The sequence below is a fragment of the Vidua chalybeata genome, chromosome 3 (assembly GCF_026979565.1).
Source record: "Vidua chalybeata isolate OUT-0048 chromosome 3, bVidCha1 merged haplotype, whole genome shotgun sequence".
Classification (NCBI taxonomy): Eukaryota; Metazoa; Chordata; class Aves; order Passeriformes; family Viduidae; genus Vidua; species Vidua chalybeata.
Window position 1 is genome coordinate 71,902,018 of NC_071532.1, and position 24,326 is coordinate 71,926,343.

The 24,326-nt window shown below is 33.3% G+C and overlaps 1 protein-coding gene across 1 annotated transcript in view; it reads right to left on the bottom strand.

Moving 5' to 3' along the window:
* The window catches only part of GRIK2 (glutamate ionotropic receptor kainate type subunit 2), a 358,915-nt gene that overhangs the window by 136,739 nt on the left and 197,850 nt on the right, over positions 1 to 24,326 (bottom strand). The window contains exons 13-14 of the mRNA XM_053937989.1: positions 22,972 to 23,085; positions 13,934 to 14,140 (exon numbers count right to left, since the gene is read on the bottom strand). Of these exons, the coding sequence (XP_053793964.1) occupies positions 13,934 to 14,140; positions 22,972 to 23,085 (321 nt within the window). The remainder of the gene's footprint in view (positions 1 to 13,933; positions 14,141 to 22,971; positions 23,086 to 24,326) is intronic.

Here is a 24,326-nt window from a genome sequence, read left to right on the forward strand (position 1 = left end):
CAGCTGATGTAGAAAGAAAATGGTAAAGTAAGAAACTAAAACTAATTTGAATTAAAAGTTATAGGTCAGCACATAGATGTTTAAAAAACATAATAACCCAATATTAATTTGTGAGGCAAGTAGTAGACCTTAACCTAAGAATCTGAAGAAAACTGACAAGAAATTGTAACAAGAGGCAGCTTCCCAAAGACAGATAAATTAGATCTTTTGGAAGGCTATTGGTAGATGTGAATTTTGGTCTTACTATATTAACAGAACCTTTATGAATAACAATTTATTTTAATAAATACCATGGAAAATCCAACCCTTGGTCATTAGATGGAAACAAAACCATATAAAAATGAATATAGGTTGTAGCTATCTCTAGTGGAGCCAAGTTGCAGATGAAATTAGAAAAATAACTGATCAAGAAATTATATGTCTCATATGACAGAATAGAATAGATATTCCAACCGGGGAGGACTGATATAAAATTTATTTACATAACTTGACATCTCAAGATTCTCTTCAAAGCTGAGTAATTCTGTTTGAATATTCTTGAACTAGAATATCACCACAAGAAAAATTAAGCATCTAACAAAAACAAAACAAACAAAAAAAATTTAAAAAATATCTGGAGTCTTTAATAACTGAGGAAATTACTAACTTTAAAATGTAATGCTACCACATGCAACTTTTGTTAATATCTTTTATCTCAAATACTCAATTCTCCTGGTAGTTCTTTCATTCTGAAAAGAGTGCTACTTGTAACTATGAGAAAGCAAGGGCCAAGTTTCCAGAAGTGCAGTACCAGTTTCTCCTACACTCAGCTATAATGAAGATATACAAGGAAGAGAATCCTCTTTAGTTTACTTCTAGAGACAAAGAGGGGAGGAATGGTGCAAAATTAGTATTTTATCAGTAACATTTAATAGCATTAACAAATTAGTATATCCTAAAATGGCTAAATGATAAGTTTCATTACAAAGATTGTCTCACTTGGCAGTGATCAATGATTCTATTTTTTATAAGGGATGTATGCATGCTTCTATTCTTTAAATGAATAAAAAGATATATCTGACTGAAAACACAGTCCATAATAGCACTTACTCTTCCTTGAGATGAAAGAATTTTTGGACAGCATCCAAGGATTGGTGAGGTAAGTAAGCTAGTTGCCACAAAGAAAAATTCTGCACCAACTAAAGATTACAATAGTGATTAGAAACAAAGACATTCCAACACAAGGCATGGTCCTGAGAAAAATGGAGGAGCTGTACAGCCTACTTTACGATGTGCTAGAGGACTGCACAGCAGATAATAAGCTTTAGTTGTGCATCCTCTCCCTTCCTGTCCCACACCACCCCTCAGGAACTCAGGAGCTCCTGACCAAACCTGGGCCAAACCAAGTGAGAAGTGAAGCACCCCCCTTGATCATAACAGTTAAGCAGTAAAGCATCCCTTGAAAGTACCAGAAACTCATCCATGATGCAGGTAGGAATAACCCTGACCATAATGCCTTCCTGACCAAGGTGGGGACAAAGGATAAGCATTCACACATATATAAAGCTTCCTTGTCTTGCTACCATCTGCAATTGTAGGACGCTCATTCACCAGCAACTCAAGGTAACCCTGATTTATTTCTTGCACAGAAGTGCCTAAGATAGGCTAAAGTTATCCTCCTTTGCTTCTTCACTTACATTTTATTTCTAAGCAGTTTGTTCACAGACTATTTTACATAAAGTACTATTCAAAGAGACAAAGGGAGGACATTTTTTTTCATTTGTACAGGGCTGAAATTTGGCACATAACCTCGAAGAAGAGAGATTTTAAAATTATACTGAATTCAACTAATGCTTGCAGATGCAAATAACTTCAGGAAGAAATCTGCACTTTAATGTTGAGTAGCGTATGGCCATAGCATGCACAGAAATTTGGTATTTGCAGAAATTTATGCTTTTTCTGTGAAAATTAACTCTATAAAACCTGAAAAAACAATCACAATAATTTTGGGGGAACTAGAATTTTGAAAGGATTTCATAGCTTCTACTAATAATACCAGGGAAAGGAAAAACACCAATTGAATTTTCTATTGTCAATATTTTTCTGAAAAGCTTTTGTTTCACCTATTTTGTTCAAAAGAATGAAGAATTTAAATACAACCTAGACATGGAAACAATAAAATGTCTAATAGCTTTTTTTAATTACAGACTACAATTACACAATATTCCACCAAAATAATTGAGTATTTTAGACAATGTAAATGGAGTCTTCTGGTAAGAATTTTGCTCCTAACATTTTGCATTGATTTAGGAACCATTAATGTTTATACTAAAAATGCAAAGGGAATCATACACTATCGAGTCTCAGTTGTTTATTCAGTCAATCAGTACAATCACATTGTAATTGTATAATATACACAAAACTACACATACACTAAAAAGACATTTAAGTAATTTTACTTCTCTGTAGGTAGTAATGCACTTATTGCCTACAATAATTTTTGAAAATAAAGGAACTTGCTTTTTGTTAAAGGAAAAACTTCATAAAGCTTGTTTCATCCACTATATTTCCTCAGCCTAAGACCCTAAGTCAATATGTAAACTTCTTCAGCCCAAATTTTTGAGACTGTTAACCTGAGTTGAATTTGAGTGACATTCCCTTTGGAGAAAATGAATCCTCAAGATAAAAGAGGAAGGCTAAAGCACAGCTTCAATTCTTTAAACCTGTCTAACACACTCTTAATGCACAGAGACCTTATGCATTATTCTTGTTAACAGAAGCGCATTTCCCTGCCACTGATTTGAACAGATAAGATCTGTAATTTGCTTTTAAGTGTATAGTCTATCCTAAACTGCCTTGTTCATGATGTTACATTATAGAAAATTTTATACCCCACAAGAAATTTTTGGTCTTATCACAAGATCTTCATTTCCTTTGAAACCACTAGGAACTTATTAGGGCTTTATCGCTATTTCTATTATAACTAGCCACTTAAATTATTTTGGCAGAAATTGTTTCTCTACTACCTTTTACAGGATCATAGTACAATTCAAGTGGGGAGAGATCAGGAGGCGTCTAGTGCAATTTTCTGTTCAAAGCATCTACATGAATGTGATAGTTTGCTCTGCACTTTACCCAGCCAGTGTTGAAAACCTCCAAGGAAGGTGACTACATGACATTTCTAGATAAGCTGGTCCACTGCTTGTCTATCCACATAGTGAAAAGGTTTCTACAGACAAGCAGTGGAGCAGGCTGTTTAGAGAGGTTATGCAATTTCCACCCTTGGGGGCTTTCAGTTTATGCTTGTTGCCTTTGGTCTTCCTGCCAGGCTTTTCTGTGAAAAGCCCAGATGGAGCTTCTTGATAACCTCCTCACAGATCCTGGAAAGCTGCTACTAGAAATTATTACTTTTTTGAGGTAATAATATAAGTAACATACCATACGGTAAAAAAAAAAAAAAAATCCAGATTTGATAGCTGAATTTAGATGTCATAACTTCTTATTTTTGGGATCCTGATTGGTTTAATTTAAACTTAATTGCTAACAGTATCCCTTATAGATGGAACAGTAACAATTGCTGTTTTATTAACATGATAAAGTACTTTACCATAAGGAATATGATGATAGTTTCAATAGATACTGGCTCACCTAACACCTATGTTTGTAACTGCTGAGATGCTTCTCAGTATTTGTTCAGCAACAACAAGTCACTGGAAGACAGGTGGTTTACTCAAATTCATTTCATTGACAGTAATACTACACAGTGGTTTCATTCCTTTAGAAATTCTTGTGTCAGCATGGTTAATTCTTTTCTTTGTAAAGTCTGGAACAGCAGTGGCAACTAATGGTTTTTTACATTTACTCTCCTTTTAGAGAGGATCCTGATCTAGAAATTAACAGGATCATTTACCTAGAGGAAGATTTTATTTTTTTAAAGGCAAAAGGTTTTGTAGAGGAAATTTGCGTTTTGTCCACTACCATAGAAACAGTTTTCAATATGAATTCAACTAGACAAAAATTGAATGTATGGAATGCATGGAATCCTTCCTTCAGTGATCTAAATAGGATAAAGCATATGTTCTGATCAATATAGCATTGTCTAGAGCTGACTTTTGGTCTTGTTTTTTGTTTGCTCCTTTGTTATTACATGAATGTTTAGTTGAGGAAAAATGATAGTACTAAACCAGCAGGAGCTCTCTAATTAGTTAATTTACATTATTTCCTCTTATTCAGGGCTATGCTAGTCAATTTACATTTGCTTATGCCAGTATGGATAAGATTTAATAGCTGAATAGATGTAATATGAGTACTCATTAAAAACAGATATAGTTTCTGTCTGATTTATGTTGATTTATGATACACTTTCACTAAAGTATTTTGAACCAGCTTCAGTCTAATCAACAGGTAAGCAAATTGCATGTAAAAGGACTAGATGCAGCAGACCATGAAACTATATGTAGCAGGAATGGGTGACTATTCATTTCAACAGTAAAAAAAACCTTTTATCACTTCATTTCAAGAATTTTGTACAAAGGTTTCTTCTAATTGTTAAAAGAGCAGGAGTCACATACCCCCAGAAAGGTGAAATTGTCAAAGAAATGTACAAGACTGTGTGATACTGTGGCTCAGAATTCAGGAAAGGGAGGCTCCCCCATTAAGAAAAAAAAAAATAAAACGAGAATAGTTACAATAAAATGCTTCAGTTCTTCTTTGCTGTTTTACACACTCTTTCGAATGTTGTATTTTTGTACTAGAGATGTTTAACAAACATTAAAATTATCAGACACCATGCTGAAGCACACCTTCTTGAAATAAAGTACACAGTAACATTGATTCCTTTTTTGTAGGAAACTTTTTTATTGTTACACTTTCCAGATTCACTGCAACTTCCTGGAAATGCTGGGTTTTTTCCCAGTTGCTGACCAGCTGTCACCTAGAATTTCAGTTACTGTACTCAAGACAAAAAAATTCCAGGATCTTTTAATTTTGACATAATTTCTGTTCTCAAATGGATGGAGTTTTATCAAATTGTTTCAGTGAACTCATTTCATCACACAATAATTTTAAACTTGTGTTAAATTTGACTTAATCCCATTTTTCTGTATTACTTTGTCATCTGCAATTTTTCACAACGGAATCAAACAATATTTTTGCATATAATTTGGATGGAAGTAGATCACTGCAGAATATACCACCTCTTATTGATTAGCAATATTCAAATAACAATTTTTGAAAGCTATAATTTCATCAGTTTAATTGATTAATGGAGTAAAACTTATTAATATGGACAAAATCAACCCCCCATGAATTCTTAATCATTAGATTCCAAGGTCTTAGACTTAACTGAAATTGATCATTTTTATAAACAATAAGAGTCCTTTTAGAAAAGTCTATCAAATATCAAATAAAAAAACAGAAGTAACATGATTTTCTTGCTAAGACACACATAATCAGTTTCGTTTCCTGTATTTTGGACTTATGTAAAACTGCACCCACTGTCTTTTTTAACTCTATTTGATATTGGTATAATTTTCTTAAACAACTGAATTATTTTCAAAGCCCTGAGAATGATAGGAATTTCCAGAGAGTCTGCATTTAGTAAAGCAAGGCCCAGCAAAATTTTTAATAATGCAGTAAAACATAGAGAAAGTATTCAAATTTTTCCTAAAGGGTTATAAATGTTAATTCATTAGTTTTTGAGCTAATCATGTCCTATGCTTCCCAAAGAAACTGGATGAAAAATTTTAACTACATTCTCAGTGATTTGACACCAAAGATGGCGGGAGACTAAACCAGCAGGAACTTTCTAATTGAACTTCGTTTTTCTGGATAGAAAAATAATTGAGCTATTTCAAATATCATGTGCAGCATTCAGCCCTGTCACTCCCATGTCTTATGATCTTCAAGTTAGGTTGAAAGTAATCCTTCTGGCCCTCAAAATGTCTATTGAGATATTGCAATGTTTCATAATTCCAAGATGTAAAAGCAAAAAACTAGGGGGAGATCTACATTTATATTAATGGTACAGTGTAATAACAAAGAAAAGACTGTTCAATTAGGAAAAGCCACCACAGAAACATGTCATTGCTCTTTCCTGGAGTAATCCTGTTGCCCTGAGAATAACAAATCAGACTTGATACTTTCCAGTTTCCCACACAGTATGGATGACATGTTTCGGTCATCATTCCCAGAGACACATCTCCCACAAGCACATCCTAAAACTCTTTAATAAAATGGTGTTTCAATGAAAATTGACATACTCAAGGTTTCCTCAGCCCCTCCTCCCTACCTTTCATAAAACGTTCATTTTGAAATATGTTGAAATTCTTTGGAGATGAGTAAAAGACAAATTGAAGCATTATTAATAATCCCTAATAAAAGGGATAAGCCCCGATGGAAATTAACTCTGCTATTAGAGAATTCTATTTTTCTCATGTACTTCACTTCAGCAGGCATACACATAGAAACAAAAATCCCAATGTTATTTTCTACCATTCTTTACTATCATTATAGTAACATAAGTAAAAGATCAGATAAAGGTATGAGGATATGAAAAATGTAATACTTTTATGAATACAGCCCTAACCCTGGATCCAATCAATTCCTGATCATTACTGTAAGCATAGATGATGCTTGAGGTGAAGTATTATTGTTCAGAGTTTCATCTGAAAAACTTAATGCCACTGCCTTGATTGGCTATGATTCACTTTGCTGGCAGCATGGTGAAAGTTAATTACAACTATTTGCTATACAATATTTCTCTGTAACTGAAAACTAATCATTGTATAAACCCAAGTTCATTAGCAAGAGATGTCCATAACACCCTAACTTTAAAAGAACAATACATAGGCATACTGCAGGTAAACAAACAAGAAAGCAATATTCACTTACTCTTAGAGTCAAGAAATTTTAAATAAATTACCCCTGGAGTACAGATCTGCAGAAAAAAAATCCACACCTCTCAGAGCATTTTGAAGACCCTACTGTTAAAGTCTCCTGCCATCTTTGGTGTCAAATCACTGAGAATGTAGTTAAAATTCTTCATCCAGTTTCTTTGGGAAGCATAGGACACAATTAGCTCAAAAACTAATGAATTAACATTTATAACCCTTTAGGAAAAAAATTGAATACTTTATTATTCTCTTTGCCTTACTACATTATTAAAATTTTTGCTGGGCCTTGCTTTACTAAAAGCAGACTCTCTGGAAATTCCTTGTTCTTTGGAAAACAAATTGCACACTTAAAACTGCTGTTATGTTGGAAAGTGCATTTTCATATGTCCCGTACTTGAAATCAGTAACAATTTAATAGGGAATTCGTATATTCACATATATGTTCCTTACTGAATTAATACATAGTTTTGCAAACTTGGTCTAAACTTCTGGATTAGTAATTCTTTGGCATATTAGATTACTGACTTTTTTTTTCCATTTTCCTGGAATTTTTTTGTAGATTTATGCATCTCTACCTGAAGTTTACTTTCTGCATAACTTTTGCTGTTAAGATCTGTTTGGACATTTTTCTATGGAATATCATATATAACCTTTATTAGAGAGTGACAAAATAGCCATGAAAACTGTCAACTTGTGAGCATAGAGATGAATGTTTAGCTGTTGGTTTGAAATGAAATTGTATTGTCATGTAGAAGACCATCTCTTTGATCCTTTACTTTAAAACAAACTAATAAACAAAAAAGGAACAGAAAGTGCATAGTATGGCATATTTGAGTGAATTACATTGATAAATTCAGACACGAAAAATATTTGAAGAGAGGTTTTGTGAGTCTATGAATATATGCAGTTTGCTTTAAATGAAAAACAGGATCTCAAGCAACAGATGAGATACAACTAGTTGCTTGTCAGGGACACACTGATGCTTATTCAGCTTGAGACAAATTTCTTTGGAAATAAAAGGTCAGAGCACTTGAAGTTGTGGATTAATGAATTAGCAATTAGACTGAAAAGCACTAAAAGGACAAGTGATATTTTCTGGCATATTACAAATTATCTTAAGAAATTATTCTATGACTCCAAGACATGTTTCATACAGAAGTGAAATGCTACATTAATGAGGAAAGAAAACATGCAAACAATTAAAACTGGAAGCCAATATGAATATTTAAAACAGCAAAAACACACATGAAAGGTATGTTACAGGCACTTAACAGTTAAATAGTCAGGGATGCAATATCATAATATAGAATAACTGGAAGAAGTTGGAATATATATTTTAAATATTGAATAATGCAAATTAGTAGCTTTATTTAAAGAGATGGTTGTGCTGGTTGTGTTATGTTGGACTTCCAACATAGCTTAATAAATGTAAGTAATAATGATTACTGCAAATTCAGAGGAGAGCTTCATCATAGAATAGTAATGCTTAAAATGCAAGGTAAATAAATAAATACGAAGGATAAAACTGCACTCATAAGAGATGGCTTTCAAATAGCTAAACAGAATAATGGGGAAAGAGATAAATTATAAACAAAACATTAAAAAGCTGAAAATACAAACAAATAAAATAAAACTGAAACAAATCAGCAACATTTGTTATGTAAAATATTATTTTATTTTGTTTTACAGAGAGAACAGGGAAAAGTGAATTGTGTCTTATTTTTAGGAGAGGAAGTAAAAATAAACTAAAATGTCAATATACTAGAAAAACAACATTAAAACAGGGTTAGTGGAAATCATTCAGTCATTCAGTTTACCATCTATGTATATTCACCATAGCTGCTGGTTCAAGCATCAATAGCTGAGCTGCAGACTTGCCAAAACACTATGTTGTTTATGGTCTATTACCCATCAAAGCACCAGAGATAAAATTTATTATATATAGAAAACTTTTAGCATGAGTGAAATTTTCATCATATGATACCTGAGATGCTGTTGCAGATTCTAGTTCCACTAATAAAACGGGGAAGCCATGAAGCAGACATGGTGCTTTAAAGAGCACTGATAGTCAACCGATGTTACTGTTGAGCCGATTTAATAATGATGAAAAGAGAAACATTCCCCGTCCTTCCTTCCTTCCTTCCTTCCTTCCTTCCTTCCTTCCTTCCTTCCTTCCTTCCTTCCTTCCTTCCTTCCTTCCTTCCTTCCTTCCTTCCTTCCTTCCTTCCTTCCTTCCTTCCTTCCTTCCTTCCTTCCTTCCTTCCTTCCTTCCTTCCTTCCTTCCTTCCTTCCTTCCTTCCTTCCTTCCGCAACTTCCTTCCGCAACTTCCTTCCGCAACTTCCTTCCGCAACTTCCTTCCGCAACTTCCTTCCTTCCTTCCGCAACTTCCTTCCGCAACTTCCTTCCGCAACTTCCTTCCGCAACTTCCTTCCGCAACTTCCTTCCTTCCTTCCTTCCTTCCTTCCACAACTTCCTTCTGCAACTTCCTTCCGCAACTTCCTTCCGCAACTTCCTTCCTTCCGCAACTTCCACAACTTCCTTCCTTCCTTCCTTCCTTCCTTCCTTCCTTCCTTCCTTCCTTCCTTCCTTCCGCAACTTCCGCAACTTCCGCAACTTCCGCAACTTCCGCAACTTCCGCAACTTCCGCAACTTCCTTCCTTCCGCAACATCCTGCCTTCCTTCCTGCCTTCCTTCCTTCCTCCCTGCCTTCCTTCCTGCCTTCCTGCCTTCCTTCGTTCCTGCCTTCCTTCCTTCCTTCCTTCCTGCCTTCCTTCCTTCCTGCCTTCCTTCCTGCCTTCCTTCCTGCCTTCCCCTAAAGATCCTCTAATTGCCTATTACCATCAAGTCTTCTGAGATTTTCACTAATAAAAGAGCCATGGCTAAATTATCCTCCATAGTATTGAAAATCTCAACTGTCAGACCTTTTGCATGAAAATTACAAGAAGAAAGAGGGAAGAGGTGTTTCATAGCCTTTTCTTATAAGTCTCTATATGGTAGGGTTTCCTATAAGTATGGAGGAAAGAGGTAGAGTCCAAACAATATGATGAAATGACATTTGAAGTGGAAGAAAGCAAAAATAAAAAGGTGGAAGAAAGTAAAATTTCTCTGGCTCAAAAAGGAAGGAACCAAACATCTACACAGTCAGTTATTAGAAGGATTTTTTTTTTTCACTTCTACACAATAATACAAAGGGTTTGGCTATCAGTGTTCAAGATCATAAGGACCTTAATTTAAAATAAGAGAAAAAACCAACAGGTTATTGGAGGAAAAATCACTAAAATATTTAAACCACTTATATAAACATCTATTCTGCTATTAAAATAATAAAGAGCTACTACTATTATTTTTACAAATGTATTTGATATGCATTTATTTTGAAAAATTTATATTGATTATGAAAAATTCAAAATATAGTGAAGTAAAAAATATTATGTCTAAAGTTAACTGAAACTCAGAAGTTCTTTCTAAATGTTCAACTGTGTAAAAATTCTCCAAGCTGAAAATCCTATTCTTAGAGACAAAGAAAATTCTGATTTAATCCTCACATATGATTGAAGAGCAATCATGATGTAAAAATTGGATCTTTTTGTAATTATTTATGAATCATAAAAGATCTGTAAGCCTTGAAGTCTATTTGTAATGCATAAGCTTTGTGCTGTAGAAGAATCATTCAAAGAACCCCTCAAAAATAGATATTTTAAATCATGTATATATAATAATAAATGATTTCCCAGTGGATTTTTCATTTATAGCTCTGTCACAGTATAAAACAGTATTTTTTTCCTGTTTTGTAACCCAATGTTAAGAATTTTTTTTAAGTACTTTCAGATCTGTAAAGTAGGATGTATAATTTTCTAAAAATAAAATTATATATTTTGATTCTGTCTGTGCTAGCTATATTGGAATATGACTTACATGCTTAAACTATATGTTGCATGCAATATAATACAGTGACATGACAACTTTTAGCACTTAAGAACAACGTGAAATTCTCCAGAATTTCTGATTCAGTTCAAAACCTATTCAATAAATCTGTCCTTTCATAAAGTTTTTGAACCTAAGGCAGGAAGTCAGTATAAAGAATACTTTTTATGAAGAATTCATCCATAAAGAATGGAGATTCCTGGAACTTAGCTCCTTCTCCCTTAAATATGTAACACTCATATGGTGAACTAATCTGAGAAGAGGGTAAAATACTCAGTAAAAAATTGTGGGAAAGAAATCAAATGTTTAAGAGGAGAAATTCAATTAAGAATTTATTCATACAGAAATGTTATCTGTATTTGCTCTCCTAGCTAATATTTGTCTTACGTTTACAACTCCAGAGACCAGTGTGTTTTTCCCAACAAGAATTCATTGTCAGTTGTCAAAGGGAAGGAATCATTATACTAATTTTCACTGACAGCATTTACCACAAATTCAAAAATAAACTACGTATTGCTTGGGGACTGATATAAGAATGCAGGTGTGAACTCTAAGTAAAACAGTCAAGGAAACAAGAAATACAAGCAAACTATGGGAAAGAAGATTGAAAACAAACAGAGCCTGATGGAAACACTTCAGTCTCTTTTAGTACTATAAAATTTAAATCCTGAGACTGACATGATATGCTAAGTTCAACTCAGATAGCATTATCTTTATTTTATTTAGATTTTTGAGCCCCAACAATTATGCAAAGTGACTAAGTACTGATTTACACAGTTTATTTAAATGTTAGATTTATTTGGTAGTTTTAATCTTTATATAAATGGTGCATTTTCCTGTCTACACATATAATATTCCAAAATTATCCATTTAATTTATTCTTGGATTATGCATTTTACATGTTACCCTTGCAAACATATACACTACAGCACAGTGACCTTTTTCTCTGAACTTAACTGACAGATGAAAAAAAACAAATAGAAAAAAATAATTTCTAAAACCATTTTTCAATAGATTTAACTGCTTTGGCAACTTTAAGAACCATCTTTATTCTGTAGTCTATTTTAATTAGAAACTCTAGTTGAAAAATATAGAATCATTTAACCTTTCAAAAATAAACAAATTGAGATTATTAAATTACTTCATAGGAAAGAAAACCTTTATGGCAATTTAAAAATATTCTCTAAGAGAAAAGGGCTGGGAAGCTAATGGAGCATGTGAAGTACTAACCCTATGGAAACACTCAATGTGGTAACTGTCTGTCTGGAGTTCTTCACTAAATTCTTTTGCCTCACTTTTGAGGTATGAAGTGTTGCTTGCTGGTAAAATGCACCTAATTTTACTAATAAGATGCGTGTAAATAAAGGGCACAGGTATATAAATAAATTGCATATATTCAAATAGATTGCATGTATTCAAATAGATTGCATATATTTAAAGAGATTATAAAGTAAGATTTGATAAAACCAGAGAAAAATTTAGAGCAAAAAATTTTAAAATTGAGAGAGACTTGTAAAAATTATGGTCCAGATTAGGAAGTTGGGCTACATTTTCCATGTGTACTAACACAGTCTCTAAACTTTTCTGACTCCTAAGTAAAAGTCATTTGAATAGAACAAAAATAAATGAATAAAAATAAATTTTAATCTGTGTTTTCTTGCATATTATTTATGGAAAAAAGACTACCTGTTTAATTCTGTGTTATCATGAGGAAAGATGGGGAAAGCTATTGTTTCTGACACTTTACTTCTGCAACTTGTTCAAATGAATTCTATTTCAGGATAATCTTAGTGCAAAGCTTAGGAGGTCATACTAGAGTTTTCTTAAGAATGCTTTAAGGATGAATATTAAAAGGTGTATAAAACTGTGATTTATATTTGCTTCTGAATAAATACTTCCACAATATCTACCTCAATTGTTGAAAATTAGTTCCAGATGAGGATGTTACCTAACAAGCATCAAAGCTAATAGTTTAACAGGTCTATGCACTTATTCATGTGTAAAAATGTACATTTATAGAGATGGACAGAGAGTCCAGCTAAATAAGTTTGCTTTATATGTGTGTGTACTAGGTATTATAAATACACACATTTAAAAATAACATAATACTCCCACACATTCTTCTTAAAAGTGTGAAGCCAGGCATAATCAACATCTGTTGCAACACCAATACCAGATTATCATTTACTAGAAAAGCATGAAGCACAACCCTCCTAGTAAATATGAATAATTTGATTAGAACATGTTTCAGCCCATCTGCTGAAATCTTAAAGCAAATTGAAACAAGATAAGTAAATATTTTTTCAAATGATTCATGCAGTTTTTGCCATCATTAAGAGGTTCTATTTCAATTAACTACAGTCTTCTATCTATTTTAAATTACAGTGATGTGCAGAATATGTTTCATCTCAATCTTTGACCTCATGTCTATAGAGAAAATGCTATCAAGCAGTTCACCCAAATAAGTGCAGAAAGGAACAATGGCATAATTTTTAAATTTTTGAAAATTTTTCTGAGACTGAAATCAACTGGCATGACTAACTGAGAAAGCACATTTTGAAGAACTTGAAGTAATACCTCCCTTAATCACTTGCAGTCAATTTTAATGGTATCTGGACATTGCTTTGTTCCATCAGTATATATTGACATTTTTGTCTTATTCCCTGCACTTTATTGGTAAAAATTCAAGAAAGATGAATATCAAATGATGTGTGAGTTTACACTATACACACAAAAGTTTCTCAAAGACAAAATCTCCGATCCATTATCAGAAAAGGAGACCTGACTTATATTGCTGTAGCAAATTTTGTTATAAAACAAAATTTTGTTATAAAACCTCTTACATGTGTTCTCAAAAATAAATTCTGAGTACTATTTATTTCATATTTTGACTTAGACGTATGCTACAGAAGAGCTAAACCAAAACAAACACTGCCTATGGGCAAAACAGAGATGCTTTATTTTACAAATTCTACACTAAAGAAATAATGGATACCAGTCTACTTGCATCAATTCTTAAAACACCTGAATTTTGAAAACAGTAGTATTCAAATGACATTATCATAAAAGTTTTACAATTTTTGTAGAAAAGTCTGAAATCTAAATGCTATTTGAAAGCCTGTAAAAGTTAACTTACATGATCAATTAGTTCACGAACCATTCCATTCCACTGTCCGCTGGCATCTTCTTGGGCTCCATATTTTCCATCTTCCACCAGTCTAATCTCATAGGAAAATCCAAGGATAGTAGACAGCTCCCTGAGGAGGTCAATGCAATAACCTTCAAAACGATCATTTCCATACAAGGGTTTGTCAGACTTCTTGAACATAACATATGGCTCTTCCTGTAAGAATCAAGCCAGAATGGATAATGAGTGCCCCCACACCTTTCTTCTCATTTTGGCCTTAAGTAGTAGACACTCATGTGCTTACATATACATACACTCATGACATCACTCCCTGTGCAATGAAATAATATGAAAACTAGAATTCTTTTAACTTTGGCTCTGTGTGTCTGAAGTCTTCACATATTTTCAAAGATACTCTTTGCCTTTTTTTTTTTTTTTTGAAAAAATTACACTCTCAACACTGTAGACATGTCTTCAAGGAATGCATATACACATTAAATTTAAATGTGCTCCTTAACTATTTGCATTATATAGTAATATAAAATGTATTGTTTGGATGGACAAGGTAAGCCTTTTAAAATGCAGAAAAAATGTGCTTTGGCAACTGAAAAAAATTCCATTAAAACTCCAAACATCAATCAAATATTTTAAGTATTAGATTTTACACTTTTATTTATTCAAGTATTTAAACTGTTTTCTCAATGCTTTGTTAGGCAAAGCATAAAAAACTCACATGGGAAGGAAAAAGTCAGTGAAAGCACCTACTTCTCTATTGTCTCAAGTTATAGGCTGCCATTTACAAGACTGCAGCAAAACCTAAGAACATTTACTCAAAAAATTCTATGATAGACATTCCATGCAAACTGAATTAAATTTCTTTAAGCATTTATCTTCTAATGTTTAAATCAAATTGCAATTTAATTTTTTTTTGTGTTAAGTGGTGTGCAAACAGACAGCAAACAAATTAAAATGATTGGCAGAAAAATTGCAATTATAGGAAGAAAATTTACATTTAGCAAAACAGTATTTTTACATCTTTTTCTCAGTATAGGGTGACCTTTCTCAAATAGAAACTTAAAGGGAAAAATACAAAGAAAACCTGGTAGTTTTCCACTACAATTGGAACCAATATTCAAGAACCAAGTAAGGTAAGACAAGTAATAGTATATTCAATCATTGCACCAAACAGAAGACTCAGTGAATATTCAGATAAACTCTCCAGGACAACTTAAGAAAATTTTTACAGTCTTAAATCCCCACATCAGACTCAGTGGGGCTAAAGGCACCTCATTCCACAAGCACCTGACTGCTTTAATAAGTCAACACTCCTAATGTAATTTTCTGTCTTGAGTTTTCCCATTATTTAAACATTATATCCACATATAACTGGAACTTCAGTACATAAGATTTTACCTAAAGAAATGAAAAGGAGAATACAGGGAATAATCTTGTTCTTAAAAGAACTATTATATACCCATATTGAAATTTGTAAGGTTACAGCCATGTTTTCAAAAAGTATATCACAGATCTGTACACAATTAGCAAGGAACAAACATACAATAAATTGTCCAGCCAAACTACTAGGATGTTTTGACAGAAATTTCTCAAACAGCAGATAAACAAATGTCTCCAGAAGAGCTCTTCAAGATGTAATACCGACAAGAACAAAGACCTAGCAGAAAACATGAAAGTTGAAAACTATTTAAATGACAAGGATCACCAAATAATTCTTGAGAAACAGAGATGGTATCAGAGCAAAAACTATGTTTGAAAATAGTTGTTAATAAACTTGGGAAGTTGATATTAAATATCTCAAAGAAAACATCTGTAAGAAGAACAAATTTTTCAGGTGAAATGACAATTCCTTAAAGAAATCACGCCACTGGCCAAGCAGAAGCTATGCTATGACAAAACACAGTGTGCTTTTTTTTCCTATGGTAGCAGCAATTTTCTTCACATTAACTAGTATGGTTTAGATTTGTGCTCAAAACAGGGTTAGAACAGAGGAATATTTTCATTACTGCTGAGCAGTGCTTACACAGTGTCACAACCTGTTCTGTAGGCATGAAGGAATTCCAGTGTGGCTTGGAATGCTCATACATACAGATCCGAGACATTTGCTCTCAGAGTAGTTCAGATATTTACAGTCTTACACATCCCCCAATCTCTGGAATCTTGGCAAGATTCTTGACAACATTTTTGTCTCTGTCTTCCATTCCAAGCAATCCTGAGTTGTCTGGGACAGAATTTAAATATGCGCAATATCGGGAAAGACATATATTTGTCAATTTATGCTTTTAATTTTCCTTTACTTAATAAGCACAGCAGAATTTTCTTCATTGAGTAATTCAGCTCATTGATACATTCCTACATATTTTTCTATCAGATCATTATAGAAATCCTCAGACATTTTATCTGTTCTGCTGATGCATTATTATATTTTGTCAAAGAAGAATAAAAAATCTTGCAACCCTTTCTGGAATTCTTAGCTCCAACTCCAAACCATCAATACTCTTTACTCTGGCCAATTTGGACAAGGCCTACAATAGTATCTGTACTACTATTTAATGATTCGCAACTTTTGCCTAGAAGACTGATCAATAAGTTATTAAAACTCGCTTAATGCTTTTCCAATCCTACATTAATTTCTTACTGCTACTTTTTCTTATAGTCTTCTACTATACAAAACATTTGTGTTTTTTTTCTCTTCAGACCTTTTACGTGCTATGTAAAGTGATTTCTAACTTAATTTGAGCAGGGTTGGTATTGGCAGCTTCATCTGTAATTACAGATTACACATGAATGTTTTCTCTAATATGCTTTTTCCTCGAGTAATACCTATTCTAAATACTGAACATGGCATTCAGATATTCTGAACTAGTGCATGCAAAGGGTTCTACATGCTTCATTTGCTCAAGCTTTAAAGTTGTAGAATGGGCTAATGTAAAACTGGTTGCTACACACACTCTCAGGAAAGTCTCTATGCATTAAATGTACAATCACCATTGCTTCTTGGTGGATTATCACTTCCACCAAAATCATTCACTAGGACAATTATCATTGATTAGGTAGGCAGAGTTTTTAAACTGAGTGATAGGTAGATTGGCAAATGGTTTATAATTACTTTAAGATTGTTCACAATTTTTTTTTTTCCTTCAGTTCCTGAAGACCCTTAAAAATTACTAGACTGTTGCATCCTGGAGTTTGGGTTTAGATTAGGGTTTTTAATTTATGTTAAAATAAGTCAAGTTCTGTAATCCCGCGTTTCCCCCGTGTTGTTCCCCCCCACGGTTTCTGGCCCCACGCTGCCTGCTGCTGGATCTTCCCCCTCTGCCGCTCCTGTAACCACCCTGCCGTCCGGCCCTGGGAAACCCCATGCTGGCCACCCCAAGCCGCACGATCCCACTCAGCCCGAGGCTCGGTGCCCGCCCCTGCGGGGTTCTCTGGTTGGTTGCTGTTGCTGGCGTCACCGCCAGGGCAACCGCCACTATTGGACGGCAGGCCATGGATCCTCTCGCCCCGCCCCTCCATAAAACCCTATCCCGCTGGCACCCAGGCGCCATTTTCTCCCATGCGAGTGATGGGAGCGGTCGCGTCTTTCCATCGAACCGCGCCACGTATTCAATAAACCATTCCTGCCAAGCACGGAGTAAATGGACAAATTCCTTACCTCTCTGCTGGATCCCTAGCGCACGGTAACAGAGGCTGGCCAGCCCATGCGCCCGAGACACGGAGCCATGTCCGGGAACCCGCGGCAGCAAACCCCAGCAGCACGTGGAAGCTATGCCACAGCCGGGCTCCCAAGAGCCGCGTGCAGCCGGGGAGAGCAAAAACCCACGCCACACTAGACCACATCACAAAACCAGTATTTGAAATCTTCTAAACAGCTTTAGTTGAAATTAAGTATTTCAACTGGACAATCTCCCCAGGAAATCATGGAAACACCTTCCATTTGTGCTTTTACTATTGCTTGGAATGACATGAGTAGCTTGGAAACAAAAAGTCACTGATTAAACACTGACTATAGACTCCAGAATGAATCCTCAGGAAGACATAATGTTTCCAGGAAACATTGCTACTCTAAATTAACAACAGGTTAGAAAATTTTAAGATCAAAGTCATTATTTAATGTCTCATAAGACTAAAATATCTTTAATGAAGAGGTATGCAGAAGAGCCCCATCCCAAGCCAGATAAGCACTACAAGTGAGAATGCAGATAAACTTGTAAATGTAGCAAATAATTTTTCTGAGAAAATTCATTGAAAAGTAAATTTAACTAAAATACTGCAAATAAAGGCATGACTACAAGGAACAGTGGAATCACAGGTAGATTAAAAACCATGTCTGCAAATAGAAGACAAATCTTTGAAAAGTAATTAATATTGTAACTTTACAGACTGCTTTTAGTTGTGTCTGCAAATAGAAGATAAATCTTTGAAAAGTAATTAATATTGTAACTTTACAGACTGCTTTTAGTTGTAATAATGTACAGTTAATGCTTGAATAAAAGCACACATTCTACAAAACAATTTTCTGCAACTTTCTCTTTTTCTTTTCAGATTTGAACAATAAATATTTACTTGAATTATTCCTGTGAGTTATATTATATTTCAACTAAAAAGATATTACTAGAAATTACAACAACTTTTAAATTTCAAGATCTTTTATCTTTTATTAATATTAATCAAACATATATATTTTTCCTTCATAATTTCAACATGGAATAGCGTATTTTTAAAATAATCTAAAATTTATTACTATCAGTATTGAGAAAAGCAAAACAAAGCAAAAAAATTAATAAATCGACAAAAAGAAAGTGGAAGGCCTACTGATGAAAAGAGAAAAATAATTTGAAAATTTGCCTCTGTTAGAACAGAGATTTTAATTATTAGCTTCTGTTCACCAGAAGGTGGGATACTGGAGCGTTAAAAGACTGCCACATCTTATTAAAATTGATATCAGGTAGAAGGAATATACAATAGGTTTTCACAGTAGGCAGTCAAAATTCTAGTGGGAGAGGTGAAGCAATCCACTAGTTGCTTTCAATCAAAACAATTGATGGGTGACCCATCTTTTTAAAGATAACAGATAAATGTATTATTTTAATTTTAATATTCTTTTAATATATATTAATTTAAAATTTAGCCATTGAAAACTCATGTTTGGGTATCCAAGAGAAAAGGGAGAGAAAACATGCACCATACATTTGAGAAAGCAGCATATATCAATAAAATACAGTGTGGGAATACTATACTTTGAACAAAGTGAAATTATTTTAAAATTTATTCTAAATATTCCTTCTAATTCTATTCCTATTTCAAACCAATTTTTAAGGGAAGTACAATAAAAAAGTAATTTCAATTTTCAAATGTGAAGTAACAAAAAAATACTAAATTTGAGAACATCACACACCTTTCATAATTTTCACACATTTCTTGGAAAATTTAAACTTGACAACTGTGAGCTTTTCTGAGCTTTGATGTAAGCAGATACATAAAAGTACATAAAAGCTACACAGGAAAAGAAACAAGCATTTATTTCAGCAGAACAGGGCAAATTAACCAGTATGATAACAGGTACAGGCTGGTATGAAACTAGCATTAAAAAAACCCTAAATACCATGTACATACGTTTATAAATGTGGAAATTGAATTCCAAAGTTAAAACTCTCTCAAACTGGAAGTAGAAGATATACAAGAACAAAAATATTTAGATATTTACACTTAAAGTCTAAAGAGAAGAAATGTTTCAGAGTTCTTGTAGGAATCAATTTAGGAGAATCAAATAATAAGAAATCCTTACTACTGGTGTTGAAAATTTGTTTTCTGTAGGTTTTTTGTTTGGTTTGTTTTCTCTAAATGCAGACTATTCATAAAGTAGGCTTTTTAAATGAGAAAGAAATTCTGAAGTTTCAGTGCAGATGGTTTTAAAATAAAACAAAGCAATAGTATCAAAAGGATTGATACATCCAAAGCTATGGTTATAAAAGATAAAAAACAGCATGCTCGTTATTTTTCAAATGTTTCCCCTCCTTCCCTAAAAAGACCTGACTATCTCTCTAGTGGACATGTTCAGTTGGTGCTGGGGGCTGCTATGGGTTCAGAACTTGGAAACCAGACAGGTTTCTTCACAAAAACTACATGTAGGTAGATTTCTGAGAAAGGTTGAAGTCCTGAGATCTCCTGTCCCTGTCCAGAATAGAGCACTGAATTTTTGAGAAACCAAGGAATAATCTTTCAGCTAGCTACGTGTAAAATGCATTATGAAAAACTCAAGACAAAAAGGAGCACATAGTTCTGTCCTTAGTTAAAGTAGATGAATTTATGAATCACAGCTTATATTTTATATTTTTCCCATCAATATATTTTTCTTCTTCTAGAGACTCAGCCACCAGTAGAAATGCAGGGTATACTTACACCTGTAAAGATCTAAATGACTGCAAAATATAGGAGGAAAAAGATATTGCTCCAAATTTCAGAAATGAAATTAAAAATAAAAGAAAGACTGGGATATTTAAATGAAAAGTGAGCATTAAGGCAAACTACAGAGAAAAATGATTAAGGCTCCCCAGCTGGAGTCTACTATAGAGTATTGTAGGGAATTCTTAAAGTGAAACATCATAGGAAAACAGCTTAAATGATAGAATTGCCTTTTCTTTTTTCATTTCAGAAAGATTTTGCAGACTCAAAAAAGGAGAGAAAGGCTGATGATGTAGGTATATTTTTAGGAGCTTTAGTATTTTATATTGTTCCCTTGCATTGCTACAGAAATGAATATTCAGTAATAGGCTTTCTGTTCAATAGAAATGTATTTTTTAAGCATAAAAAAGACAAAACTAAAAAATAAAGCTAGTACATGTGTGTCTGCACCAAAAATTGTTCGGGTCCTTTTTACTATTCCAAGTGCAGCTCTTCCAATTTGTACCACTTCTTTAGAGTACCATTCTTCATAGCTGAAAAGAGTAACTGCAATTACCAAAACTTTTACTAAACAATAACTGAAGTAAAAAAGGCAGCAGCAACATGTAACACCAATTTAAAGTGGTTTTTTTTAATGCATTATTTAGATACCTGCAAAGAAGATGGATACTTATAAAAGACCACTAACCAAAAGTTAACTCTTAAGAGAAAGGGTATCCTTGATTACAGAAAGCAGCTTTTGTCTTAAATCTCAGGAGTCTTCTTTTGTGAGCTTTTCCAGATTAAAATCAGTGCTCATTGGCGGCACTGCTGTTTACATTTGTGCTATTTACCGTTTCTTGAACTAATTATTTCAACCAAAATCATGCCATTATCACTATGTAAGAGCAATATGATACTTGGAGTATATTAACTCAAACCTCATCAACAGGCAGATCTTTAAACACAAAAAAACTTGAAACACCCTGAATTATTGAGTGTTTCTTATGCAATCTTGCAGGGATTGATCCTTGTCGCAGTGTTGTTATCACAATCTGGAATCAAGCATACAGTGATGGCTACTGAAGAGTGCAGATACAAAGGATGGTTAATTACTGAGCAATGAAGGGAACAGGCCACTGGCAGAGACAGGACTACAATCTCTAAAGCAGCAATTCTAGCAGGAATTAGGTTCACATGAATTAAAGTTATATATCAGTGAAAAGGGTCAAGAAAAATCCTAGGCAGGATATCTGGTACAAAGCAACAGCTTTATAGAGAGCATGGGAGGTCAATTGGACTTATTAACAAAATTTACTTGAAAATGAAGTAGTTTTTATATGTAGGAAATACATTATAGTGGCAAGAAAATTGACAGATTAATACTCTAGAAGACATGCTTTTAATATAAGAGAATATATGACATTCATTTACATTTCATTAAAAAAAAACCAACAAGGGATTATAAAGTTATAAACTAAATTAGAACTATAGTGTACCATTACTATAATTAATGGTACCAGAGGAAGTTGTGGTAAATCTGTGCTGGTCTTAGCATAACAAAAAATCACATCTGAAAGTGAGTTCAGTCGTGTTCCATTTTATATATCTGGTGTGTATTTTTCAATTAGTGAAATAAATGAAGCAAAGGATTTCAGAAGATTTTCTATCACTTGTAAACAGACCATATAAGCAGTGAAAAAGTTGCCAACTGGATGAAATTATATGACTTGTGTTACATAAAAGGTTAAAAGCACACTGGCATTTGTGTCTATGCACCTCTAAAATTCATTCTAGTTTGAAATGTCATAATGTATGTTGGTAGGTAAAAGCTTCTTAACATAGTACGCAATCACCAGGAAGCAGATTTGTTTTTAATATCTGCAAATTCATGATAATGGTGGCAGCAGACAAACACACCTGAGAAACTTCTGGAAAGTTTTAAATATGCATTGAAATTAAAATTAGAATTTCAATATTATTGTGAGGAAATAAATTTCCTTTATTACACTTATTTTTACACAAATAAATGTATTTATTTATAAATAAAAAATATCTCATTCACTGCTGCGAATTTGTCAACAGTGAAAATAAAAAAGAAGTTTCCCAAATTGTTTCTTTTGGTCTAGTTCAAAGGACGAATCAAATAACTGTATGACTAAAAATTTCATCTCAACAATTGAGTAATAGCAATGCTAAATAAATGTTAAATACTTTGTACTTTCCTTTGAGGTGTTAGAATAGCAAACAAAAGCAATGAATTTTCGCTGGATAAAATCATCAGGCTACCAGACAAAACACATTTGAAAATCTATTATCTTTTGTGTTCTCATATGGCACAGAAAAAAAGCAGCTTTGTAAAGAAGAAAATATTTTAGTCAATAATAAGAAAAGTTAAATAACTAATCAATTAACATAACTCTAAAATTGGGATAACCTGCTCACAATTAAAGTAAGAGTAAACATCCATTGCTAGCTTATCAACTGGTGTTCATTCATGACACCATAAATTCCAAGTAATTCCAAGTAAATTCTAAGTAATGGTAACGCACACTGCAGACTGTTCATTATTATTGCAATTAGTGTGTCACGTTCTATCAGTTTTTCTGCATAACTGTGTTTCAGGAAAAGCAAATACAATTGCTTACCAAGATGGTAGTAACAATTAAAGAGCGATTGGACAAGGAATCTGTGATGTTTGCTGGTTTTCCTTTCTGATTCTCTGTCATGTTAAGGCCACTCAATGGATCCCAAGTTCCAACCTATAAAAGAGTAAATTACTGTGTAAATCACTCATTAGTTAAATTTTAGCATCTAGAAAAGAACACTTTAAGGAAAAACAGATTGCTACAGAGAGAAAAAAATTGATTGCTAATAATTATTATTAAATTTTGTTTCATTCTTCTCTATCATTACATTTAAAGTCTTCTTATTTAAAATATGATTAACAATACATCAAATTATGTTTTATGAAGTGTGACATTTGGTGTAAAAATTATATAAAGAATGTCTAAAGCTACTCTTAATTCTTCATTTTCCATTTCTCAAGATAAACCACATCTGAAGATAACTTAACAGGCAGAAATTCATTTGCAGAGCAGAGAGCATTTTCTCTACAAAAGGATTTACCCTTTTCTGTGATCAGAGAGAACAGCAGGACAAAATATGTTTTTGGGAAAAAGTAATGGAGAAGACAGAAACAGGCATTAACTTAATTAATTTACAGATAAATCTTCAACACATGAGTATTTTGACAATTTGTAGCACAGGTTCTTATATATTACTGATGTGTTTAGCTCCCAAATCACACAAATGTATTTTCAAAGCTGCTTCTTACAGAAAAGTTGTGCAAAAACAATGCAGTAAGTTAATTATTTTCTATTTGTTTCAGCATATTGCTTTAATTTTTAAGTAGCTTTTTCAAATGAATAGAATTGCCTGTGTGTTCTTACTAGAAAAGTTTAAAAGCCAAAAATGTAGGAAAAGTGCATCAAGGTAGTCTATAACCAAAATTCAAACAAGCTACAATTTAACTTGTTGCATTACATTTGTTTTAAACAAACTTACAAATTTTCCTAAAAAGTGAAACAGGTATTCATATACAGACTTTAGAGAGAACATTCACACAGTAAATATATTGTAAATATTGACTATATTGTCAAGCCCTCAATCTCCTATTCTTATTTCCAATTCCCCTAAATGGCTAAACTATTCTGAAGCGACCATGCCAATCTGAATATTTTAACACTTATTATCCAAAGTACAGGATCCAAAACAGGTGTACCCATGAACATGTGCTCCACAGTGAGACAAAGAAAAATGACAGAAGGAATTAGCTTAGGCAAGAATCAGCTTATTTAACTTGAAACAATTCCAAGAGCTACATTCATCATTGAATATCACTGAGTATTCTGTAACATGGTAATTGTGGTGGTCATTAAAGATACGGAATACTATTTCCCAAACTCATGTGAAGGGTTAAAAACTTGCATCCAAGCTACAA